Source organism: Idiotropiscis lumnitzeri, chromosome 15 (assembly GCF_059441095.1).
Source record: "Idiotropiscis lumnitzeri isolate Australia: NSW breed Sydney's pygmy pipehorse chromosome 15, RoL_Ilum_1.0, whole genome shotgun sequence".
Classification (NCBI taxonomy): Eukaryota; Metazoa; Chordata; class Actinopteri; order Syngnathiformes; family Syngnathidae; genus Idiotropiscis; species Idiotropiscis lumnitzeri.
The window spans coordinates 7,522,818-7,533,807 of record NC_142405.1 but is presented as its reverse complement, the minus strand read 5'-3'; the positions used below and the strand labels follow the sequence as shown (position 1 = coordinate 7,533,807).

Below are 10,990 nucleotides of genomic sequence, written 5' to 3'. Positions count from 1 at the left end.
ATTGACTAAACTAATTTACAAATTTCCAAGTACCCATTAACGCAACATTGATACAGCAACTGAATGGAATTATTGCATTTTACAAACAACCATTAATTTCTTTTTATTGCTATTTTCGGGTGCTTGTGAAGACGCGTGCGTGACTATCGCGAGTATACCTCTAGAAAATCTTTGTTTCAAATGTGTCAAATTCGGGCGAAACCTTAATTTGTTTTACAAACGCAGCATTATCCCTTTGTTCTATTTTTTAATGCAAGTGAATAAATACGTGCATTTTAACACTCATTCATCCGAGTGTTAACGAAGGCATCCCAAGTCCGACGTCACAGTTGCTCCGCCCAAGCAGTGGTGCGCGCCTTTGCGTTCACTTTCACACACTATCGAAGAAGTTACTGCGCGCTCCCGCGGCTTCACTCGCTCTCATTTAGTTAGTGAACAACCGCAAATCTTTTCGGTATGAAAATATATTTTTGGGACAAAAAATTGTTGTGACACTTGGGGAACAAGGAAGTACGACAAGAGGACTCATTTTACAGGATACTTTGGAAGCTACTGAACGAGTTCCGGTGGTGAAATGTTTTTTTTTTTTTTGCTCCCTGGAAGCTGGAGGTAGTATGTTAGAAATGATTTTGTGTTTTGTTTTGGTCAGGAGAAGTTACGATGGTCTACGTTCTTCGTGCAAAGGTTTGTCGCAATTTAGTCTTTAAAAGAAAAAAGTTTGCGGTCGGGTCAGTCACCAACATGCAGACGTGCTCAGAAGTTTGACGAATTTTGACTCAACTCGGCTTCCCTTCCTCTTTTTTTTCTCCCATTGTGCTCCAAAATGGAATCCATGAAAGTCTTTAATTGAACGGGACATCTTATTTTGGGCACCTTCAGATGTTTATCTGGAACCTATTTTGTACGTTTTTCCCAACATGTCAGCTTCCGTAGCTCATCCAAAAGAACACTTCCCGTCTAAACCACCCACGTGACCCATTAGTTGTTTATTTTCCTTCCTCTCTGGGAACTGTCAATTACAATTATCACTGGACGTGTGTGAGACCCGTGGACCCCCTTTGGGCAACAACATGGCGCCCGGATCGCATGCGCACTGCTTGGCATCGCGTGCCCGTGCCCACTGAGTAAGGAGGATGCGCGCGCAACATCACGACGACACCTGTCATCGCGGGCAGAGGGAGGACACACGTGTGACAACTCAGGTGAGGAGTCGATTGTGACGTGCGTTCTGATGACGTCACGACACGCCTCCCAAACCGCCTCATCAGCACTCGCATGGCATAAGTAAATTGGGCTGAACTCGTTTTGGCCAGCACAAATATATGCCAGCTGTCATAAAAGTCTAAGAAATTAGTGAAAAGTTCAAGACTTGACTGTTATGCAAGTGCAAAAAGAAGCAAACTTCTGTGTAATTAAAATATTATAATAATATATAATTTTCAAATTGGCGAAGATCTGTCCACTTTTCTTTTTGTATGTGCATAACTCAAAACTTTTTGGCTCATTTTGGAGTGTTGTAGATTGACCAATAGAGATGTCATGCGCTACGTTCAAGTTCACAAAGTTTACAAGACATCTCCATTGTAGTCATAAGTTATGAGGGGAGGGGGAGACTATAACATTATTGGGAAAAACAGCCTCAGACTAAACAGCGCGGGAGAAATTGTTTTTTTTTGTGTGTGCGTGTGTGTGTGTGTGTGGGGGGGGGGTTCGAGGGGGTTGTGTTTGAACCATTTTAAACCCGGCGGCCCTGGAAACCTGATATAAGGAAAATAAAGTGGGCATCGCAGGCTGCTGCCTCCTTTGCATCCCAAATTCCCCACATTCTGCTCGAAGGCTAATGAGAATCAGGAGCGGCATTGGGCATCTCCAAGCCTCGGAATTCCTAGCATTCCCTGAAGTAACCACTTCCAAGGCCTGTAAACACCTTCCTTCCTCGTTGGCTGCTGTGTATGCCAAGCGGTGGATATTTGAAAGCAACGTTGCAAAGCGCCGCCGGCGGACGTGCCCGCCATTCCTGTGGTGGGATTATTACGGAGAAGGCTGACGGCTTGTTGCCGTGGGTGCTGATGCCCTTTACAAGTTTTCACATTAAAAAATAATGGAAATGGAAATAATCATCTCCGCCATAAAACTTTTATTAAGTGGATTGACAAGTTTTAAGTCAACCACTGTGATCACTGTTTTAAAAAAAGAAAATCTGCCAAACCTTAACTTTAATGACGCACATGATGATACTGACTTCAGACACTGCATGAGTTGTACCAGACTTATTACCCGCAGTGCAATCGAGACAGTACATGACATAATTATTGCTGGCAGTGTGCCAGCTATGATATATGAATCCGGTCAACGATCTAGACACATTTCTGGTGGATTAGCATCGATGGTAGGCTCCTCAAAGCAGGCCATGCTAATCATGAGCAGTGCAGCATACAATAGGCAACATAAAGTGGGCCTGACTAATTTCTGGCATCGTAGTAGACGAGGCATTCTGGCAGTTTTGCAGACAGTGTGTGGGGAAAGCCAGACTAATTGTTTGCATTGCAGCAGTACGTGAAGTGGGCCACGCTAATTGTTGGCATTGCAGCAGAGACGGTGCATGAAGGGGTAAGACTAATTGCTACTAATTGATACAACGCTCGCAATTAGTCCAGCCTCCTTCATGCTGTCTTTGCTGCACTTTTTTTCCACAGTGGGCTACGAACGTCTGTGTTCTGTCGACCTACATCATGTCACATTCCCGCCAGAGTCAGCTTTTCTTGGCCAAGATTGCAGCACTCTCGCATCCTGACAATTGTTGCACGTCTGGCTGATAACCTTTTGTCTTCTTACATCCTACAGGCGGAAAAACACCACCGAAAAGCCTCATTTTGAACTCTAATGTTGTTATTTTCTGTTTACCGCAGTTGGACTGGCAGTGCTTGTGAAGCTTTGAAGACCACGCCAGCGCCGCAATGAGTAAGTCCACCAAAACGCAGACAATGTGAAACAGACCGTTTTGTTTCCCAACCCCCCCCCACAAAAAAGAAAAAAAAAACAGGAAAAAAAAAATGCACCCCCCCCCTCCCTCGTCGGAGCGTCTGCTCCAGACTCCGGCGGGTGAAGGATCGGGTTTCCTTGCCCTAAGAAGTCAAGTTGTGCTTCTTCTGACTGTGATGTCGGTCCAAGCTACACAAGACCAAATGTTTGCTCTTGCGAGGCGAAAAACCTGCGCGGATATCAACCGTGGGAGAAGGCACAACGAAAAGCAGCTTTTTCTCAACATTGACGGTATGAAAGGTACCAGCATGGAATGGGAGGTTTCTAACTCGACTGTCAAAGTCAAACGTTTACCGACAGGTACCGAGACGGAATGAGGGGTTTAATTTATCCCGACTCCCAAAGCTTGTTCTGGTTGCCAGCAGACGGGTTTCGGCTTCGTAGGTTGTAACAGCGGCAGGGTGGCGGCTGTTTGAAAGGGAATATCAGAAAGCCAGTACGAGAGTGTGACGTTTTACACCCGGCATTTACTCGGTTGTGTGTGAAAGGTGACAAAGTGAATTAAAATGAGAAAATGGTGTCCCAAATGTTTGTCGCGTTTGTCTCTAATCTCGTTGCACACTTGAGTACAATGACAATAAAGGGATTTCTATTTCCATCCAGATGAACGACAGGCACTCCACTCCATCATGAAGGACCTGGTGGCCCTGCAGATGACGCGGCGGCAACCCGTCCTATCGTACGACGACGATGACGACGGCGGTAGTAAACTCAAGACGCACGCCCAGCCGAATAGACAAGTGGGTTATCTTCAAATTGTTTTCTTTTAAATGTCACTTTTTTTTTTTTTTAATTAAAGCTTTGCGCTTGTTTTTTCTCAGGAGGACGTCAGGATCAAGTTTGAGTTCTCAGGCGAGAGGCGGTGAGTTTTTTGACACGCTTTTGCATGCATCCCATGGAGGAAAAGTATTCCGTAATAAAAGCAAATAAATATTTCTCATACTCTGCCAACGCTGTAACAGGCAGCGCTCCAGTGTTGTTGGATGCACAAGTGGCTTTCACATTGCGTTTGAATCACGATTAATCTGTTTTCTGAGTTTGGTCATGTGATGTTCGTAAGCTGAGCTGGTTGCATTTTGCTGCTTAATGTTCCAAAACCTCAATATTAATCAAAATGCTTTAAAAAAAACGTTCTCGGTCCACTTTGGAGGCGGGTCAAGGCTGTGGTTAGCTTGCAGCTGCTTGTGCAACTCAAGCATTTAAAGGTGCACTCGCAGGAACTCTCTGGTCTTCTCCGGTTTTAGGATCCTCATGTTTGGCCGACCCGTGCAGTTTGACGACATCCAGCGCAAGGTCAAGCTGGTGTTTGGCCAGCAGCTGGACCTCCATTACATGAGCAACGAGGTACGACTCCGCTGTTGTCATGGCACGGGGGCCTCGTTGACACACTTCCCACCCGACAGTTGTCCATCCCGCTACGAAACCAGGACGACCTGGACAAGGCCGTAGACCTGCTGGACCGAAGCGGCAACATGAAGAGCATCCGCATCCTGTTGCTGGAACAGGAACACGACACTGTGAGGCAAACTCACACTGGGCACTTTTACAACACACAATTGCTGCACTCTTGTTTCTTCACCGCACGGCAGTTGTGAAAACTGACTTGCAATGGCTACATGTTTTAGAAATGATATAATTTGAATGCGTTTCCAAAGCCTCTTAGCAATCATTGCCAAAGTCGAGGCCTGCTACTGCCTCGACAGGATTCAAATGGTAGTCCCTCATTTGTAACTACCTGATTTTCGTCTTACAGGCGCCCACGCCGTCCCAGCACATACCTTGCAAGCAGGTTCGTATTAAACCCTCACAGTCCACTGGAGACGTCAGTGCTGCATACACATCGTCGGAGCCTAGGGGGCGCCACCCGTCCGCCGGTAAGCTGCTGCGCTGTCAATATGTTTTTAACGTTTTAATATTGAAACGCTGTCAAAACCATAAAACGCACATTCGTGCTTGAGCTTTACGTTGGCAACAAGCTGCTAGTGCATTTTGTTTCAAATTATTTCTTTTTTCCTTTCTTATTGGAGGAACAGGTTCCCAGATCGCGGGGCGCAGCTCGCCACCTCCCGGCTATGTGCCGGAACGCCAGCAGAGAATCGCCCGCCAAGGTTCTTACACCAGTGTCAACAGCGAGGGCGAGTTCATTCCGGAAGGCAGCGAGCAGTGTGTAAGTCCACTAAATGTATTTATTAAGTTTAAAGATTGTATTTTCTCTCATTGAGGCAGCAGGCACGTTAAGACAAGTCTATTTCCCCCTCTATATTTTCATTTATATATTGTTTGTTTGAATAGATATTTATTTAATTTTGTTTGCATAAAAACAGTTAACACCCCCTTATTTTTTTTAGCTTATATGCATCTTTAATTTATGCTAATTCAACAGTTCTAGTCATGCTTTGTGATGAGTTTGAGGAATGTTGTTTTGTTTCCCAAGCAGGTTCTGGATCCCTGGAGCAGTGCCGAAAACTCTGTGTCTGGAAGCTGTCAGTCTCTGGACAGTAACTCGGACAGGTTGGTGTTCCTTAACGCTACTTTCGATATATATTGAAAGTTTAATTGAAACATGAAGTACAAAACACTGAATAAATGAAAACAAAAATCATGTTCTTGCTTTGTTTTTAAGTCACTTAAAATAACAATAGGTGACAACAGCTCCTTTTTGGGGGGAGTGTCTAAAAAGAAGCCAAAGAAGAAGCAAAACAGAAGCAGCTTTAATCCTTAGTTTCTTGCTGATCTCAGATTTAGCGCAACATGTTAATATCATGTGTAACAGCTGTTCTTTCCCGGCAGCACCTCAGTGAGGAAGTCTCGCATGCACCGAGCCAAGAGTTATCCTGACAATAGACAGGAGTTCTCAGGTGAGAAGTCGCACATGATAAGCCTCTTTCATGCTGCAGCTTTTTTTCTTTTTTTTTTTTATAAAACGTTATTACGTATTTGGTTAATTTATTTATTGTAAATAATATAATAATGTGTAAACCCTAATACGTTTTTTTTTACATATTTAGTCCATTTAACAATTTTTAAAATTTGGGTTAGTGCATTTAACAATTTTTGTTGTTTGTTAATAATAAATTGGGAAATTGTAAAAATAAATAAAACATAAAAATAAATGCACATTAAAAAAAACATGGGTGTGTCATCTTTTGTAAATATAAATTGTGAAATAAATAATTTTACATGTAGAGTGTATTTTTTATTTTATTGAATCATTTCTTCATGTTTTTATTGTAAAGGTTTTATTGAATAATTGATTACTTTATTGGGAAAAATAAAATATTTTTGATTTTATTAAGCAATTGGTGAACTTGTAAATAATATTGAAAAAAATAATAGTATGACTTAAATTGCATCAAAAAGAACTAATACAGTTAGAACCTGAGAATTTTTTTTTTTTATTACAAAACTAGAAAAGTGGCATTTTCCATTTTTTTTAATCTCATATACAAATCAGCTAGCACAATTGCCTATTATAAAAAAACAAATGTGAGCCTTAAGCACAAATCGTTGTTTTAATTCCCTGTCCACTTTGCTTGCAGACAGGGAGAACCACGTCTACGACCGCATAGTCGGCAAGGGGGGCTCGTACCCTCGCCGCTACCACATCTCGCTGCATCACAAGGATCTCAGCGAAGGTACCATCACCACCATCCACCACGCTCCATTCAAGCTCGCTTCATTTTTATCCCTCACCTTTAGGGCGACGCACCTTTCCGCGCATTCGCCGCCCGCAGGGGAACCTCTTCACCCTTGTGCCTTCACGTCGCTCGCTCAACGGCAGCGAAGAAAGCATCGGCAGCTGGCAGCTGGTGGACACCCAGGGCAGGCTGCGACCACAGGAACGCCCCGTTGCCCATAAATGTACGTATGACATCGGCATGCTGTTCAAACAAGATGGCGAACGGGCTTTGTGTCGGCTTTTCCAGCGCCTAGTGCTCCTGTGTCCTGGCGGCGGGGAAAGCTCCTAGGCCAGGGGGCCTTCGGGCGGGTGTACCTTTGCTACGACGTGGACACGGGACGGGAACTGGCCGCCAAGCAGGTCCAGTTCGATCCCGACAGTCCCGAGACAAGCAAGGTGAGAAGATTTTATGGTGATGCGTTTGTCAGTCCCATTTGTTGTTGTCCGGTCATCCTTTTTGCCTCCAGGTCCAAATATTCATCATAATTCAATGATTCGTCATCTTGTCGCAGTCCGGTTTGTTTCAACCTTTGCTGCGGTCAATGCAGGAGGTCAGCGCCTTGGAATGCGAGATCCAGCTGCTGAAGAACCTTCGCCACGAGCGCATCGTGCAGTACTACGGCTGCCTGAGGGACCGCAACGAGAGGACCCTCACCATCTTCATGGAGTACATGCCCGGGGTGAGTCCGGCATCCATTTTTGGATCACATAGCAAATGTTTGAGCTAACGATAATCAGGTAAGTGGTGCAGAAAATGGAAATGCATAGCAAAAGTTCCTGAGCCTACTTGCATGCTTGTCCAAAAATTGTGAGATAAAGACGACATGAGCTATGTTTGGAGCATTGGAAACATTTGCTTGGAAGTTAGTGTCCTTCAAATGTTTCTTCGTTCTTTACATCCTTTTCCAAGTTGTGGTTAGTGAGGATTTGACATTTGCCAAGATTACAGATTCCTCTTTATTTTTTTTGTCGCCCGTCTTCAATGCAATCGATAGGACCAAGGTGGGGCGTTTCATTCCACGGCTCGTGTTTTCGGTCTCTATGCATGTAATACAGTCAATAATCAGAGATGCAGACCCCAACCAAAAGGGGGTTGTCGAGTCTGTGAAACACTCTCAAGTTCCACTAACTTTTCACACAAAATTACTAGTTCCTCATTTACTGATAAATTTCCAGGTCTGTTAATGAATGCAAGACATGATCTTGTTTCCTGGCAGGGTTCTGTCAAAGACCAGTTGAAGGCTTACGGGGCGCTGACGGAGAGCGTGACCAGAAAGTACACCCGTCAGATCCTGGAGGGGATGTCCTATCTCCACAGCAACATGATTGTGCACAGGGACATCAAAGGTAAGACATTTTTTAAGTTACACATGTGCTGTGGCAAAAATCATAAAGTCAAGTCAAGTCCGTACCAAATGCAGAATGGTGGCTATGTACATTTGATTTTTAGGTGCCAACATTCTGCGGGACTCTGAGGGCAACGTCAAGCTGGGCGACTTCGGGGCTAGCAAACGTCTGCAGACCATCTGCATGTCCGGAACCGGCATACGCTCAGTGACCGGCACCCCCTACTGGATGAGCCCGGAAGTCATCAGCGGGGAAGGCTACGGCAGGAAGGCCGATGTCTGGTGAGTCCACACACAGCTGGCTTTTTTTTTTTTTTTTTAAATCAAATCTCTGCCCACATAAAAACAGGGTGTGTGTCTTTCCAGGAGTCTGGGCTGCACGGTGGTGGAAATGCTGACGGAGAAACCCCCGTGGGCCGAGTACGAGGCCATGGCGGCCATTTTCAAGATCGCCACGCAGCCCACCAAGCCCCTGCTGCCGGCACGCACCTCCGAGCAGGCGCACGACTTTGTCCGGCGCATCTTTGTGGAGGCCGCGCAACGGCCCGGCGCAGAGGAGCTGCTCAGACACCCTTTCTCACATGGATAACCTGGATGGAGCGCGTCGCAAAGATGCAGGTGCGCTTCGGAAAACAAATGCTGTCGCTGGTTCGTCTTCAGTAAGCTTTGAATATGAAGGCCACGTTTGTAGGAGCCTTCATGAGTTGGCGCGGAGTGATGATGCACCTGACTGGTGAATTTAAGAAAGCTCCTTTAAAACTCAGAACTCTGAGGACAAATGTATTGAGACACACGGCCAGTAGTATGGCAGCGTTTCCTCAATTAGGGTTTCATGCTGGGGTTAGTGTTTCAAAAAAGGGTTTGGGTTATTGTTTGAAAGGCGGATTTTCTTTTACTTAATTATGGTGTACCAAAACATTTGTCCACATAGTTGTTGGCGTACTGTACTGTTACTAAGATTTTGTGAAATTGTTTATGAAGGAAAGGAACGTAAGTTGTTGAGTTTGTCTAAGAAAGTGGGTAGTTAAGCATCGTGCGAAATTGATCGGTGCATGGTTGATTGATTGATTGTGTTTCAGAGTATGTGTAGTGTTGGAAAACGTTTTTTTGAGCCATGGCACCAAGAAGTGACTGTTGTTGCCTTTGTTGCTGGATGCAGTATCCAACAGCACCACTTGAGGGCGTCAAATCCTCTTTGTGGTGACCTAAATGAGATGCTGATGATTCCTAAGTTTTCAAAACACAAAGGCCTTAAGGACAAAGCTTTAACAGTTAATTGTTGACCAATCAGGTGCACTTTTTTAAGAAAAAAATGAATGTCATCAATTCGATTTTTATGGACTTCAAATGTGATTTTATTTATTTTTTATTTTTTTTAATATATGCCCCTGTGCCACTTCACTTGGAATTTATATTTTTTATATATTTTTATACTCCAGTTGGTGTTGTTTTGACAAAGAATGGGTGGAAAGCAGCTGGTTTTGCAAACGTGCCAAAAAAAAAAAAAAAACATTTTTTTTTTTTTATTTACACGCAGGAAACAAACTCTGGCTGGCCGGGTTCTGTTTTTGGGGCACAGACAAAAAAAAAATAGCTCTTTAGTTGACAATCAAGTGAGCTTTCTAAAAATGTGCACTCAAAAATACATTTATTTTCTTCCTTTTAAGATATAGCATGTGGAGGTTTGTTGGTTGAGCCAAATGACGACTTTGTTCACCAAGGGCGACGTCCGTGCAGCGGGCACAACATTAGGTACACCTGCACCAGATAAACGTTTTTTTTTTTTCAATTTGTATAAGCTATATACACCCACAATGACAAAAAACACAGTAACCAAAAAATACTTGTTGTTTTGGACCAATATTTATATAAATTGATTATGATTCATATATATTTGTATAAATAATTTGATTTCAACAAATACATAAAAGGTATATACAGTATAATACATTTGTGTTTGTATTTTAAAATATAAAATGTGTATTATATTTTTATCATATATTACTACAATTAATTCCATGTCGTTTTATCGTTGTGGTTTGTAACACTGTAGGTGTTCCTAATATTTGGTTTTTCAATTTAACCAATTGTGCCAAAATGACATTGTCAATCAGAATTCAGAGCTTCAATTACCCCTTACCGCCCCTCCCACACACCCCCAAAATCTCTTGTATTGGAGTCATTTGCTGGTGTACCTAATTTTCTCCAGAGTGATCGATTGAGGTCTGCTTGGCAAAACAAGCGGGGTGAACAAATGAGCATGAGCTAGTTTAGACGTTTCTATATGATGTTTTTGTCTGTTTATTTACGTTGTAACGTGACGGGACTTGCAGTGCAATGTCAAAATGTATTTTACAGAAAGCAGAGTTTAATGACTTTAATGTCTCTATGTACGCAAAGACACAAGGTGCCTTCTAGAATAAAATAAATAAATAGTTTGGGAAAATCTCTGAATGTGTCTTGTTGCATTTTGACATGAAAGTGAGCTGCGGCATTTTCGTGGACCGGAGTCGTTGAGTCGTGAGCCAAACAAGCGCGGCTGAGAATTCCAAGCCAAAATAAAGGATTCCAAGTCTGGGTTAGACTTCCACTTCTTCAACATTCAAACGGAATCCCACAGAATTGTGCTGACTGAGATTGACATCATCAAATTTAAAACCCTACCCTCAATTGAAACTCCAACTCTTTGTTGAAACATTTATTATCCTGATTTGACATCCTAATTTGTTTAAAGCCCTAACCCTGGCTTGGAACTCTGCAAACTTTACTTTGAAACCTTAAGCCTTAAAACCTATTTTGAAGCCCGTATTCTTAACCTCTCATAGATGCCTTAAAATCCAAAGTTGAAGCAGTCACCGTTTTAAATTTTTTTTTTTTTTTTTTGTCCCTTTTTTTTTGACCCCTCAACACACACACACACAAC

The 10,990-nt window shown here is 43.2% G+C and overlaps 1 protein-coding gene across 4 annotated transcripts; it reads left to right on the top strand.

Moving 5' to 3' along the window:
- Positions 1 to 317: 317 nt before the first annotated feature.
- Positions 318 to 10,517, top strand: map3k3 (mitogen-activated protein kinase kinase kinase 3). Of its 4 annotated transcripts, none has more exons than XM_088317589.1 (17): positions 318 to 1,202; positions 2,910 to 2,961; positions 3,646 to 3,782; positions 3,864 to 3,904; positions 4,287 to 4,386; positions 4,446 to 4,559; positions 4,796 to 4,916; positions 5,076 to 5,209; positions 5,477 to 5,553; positions 5,833 to 5,900; positions 6,582 to 6,677; positions 6,742 to 6,903; positions 6,969 to 7,117; positions 7,270 to 7,401; positions 7,939 to 8,068; positions 8,172 to 8,349; positions 8,434 to 10,517. In XM_088317589.1, the coding sequence occupies exons 2-17, from the start codon at positions 2,958 to 2,960 to the stop codon at positions 8,654 to 8,656; spliced, it is 1,866 nt and encodes a 621-aa protein (XP_088173715.1). In that variant the 5' UTR covers positions 318 to 1,202; positions 2,910 to 2,957; the 3' UTR covers positions 8,657 to 10,517. The 4 variants fall into 4 exon arrangements, with proteins under 4 accessions (XP_088173715.1, XP_088173713.1, XP_088173716.1 ...); XM_088317587.1 differs by having other exon boundaries at positions 5,070 to 5,209; XM_088317590.1 differs by having other exon boundaries at positions 319 to 1,202; positions 5,480 to 5,553.
- The last annotated feature ends 473 nt before the right edge of the window (positions 10,518 to 10,990 follow it).

Coding starts and splice junctions, on each gene's coding strand:
- map3k3 (XM_088317587.1), top strand. Junction 4,560..4,795: donor TGGAACAGGAACACGACACT/GTGAGGCAAACT, acceptor TTCGTCTTACAG/GCGCCCACGCCGTCCCAGCA. Junction 8,069..8,171: donor TGTGCACAGGGACATCAAAG/GTAAGACATTTT, acceptor TTTGATTTTTAG/GTGCCAACATTCTGCGGGAC.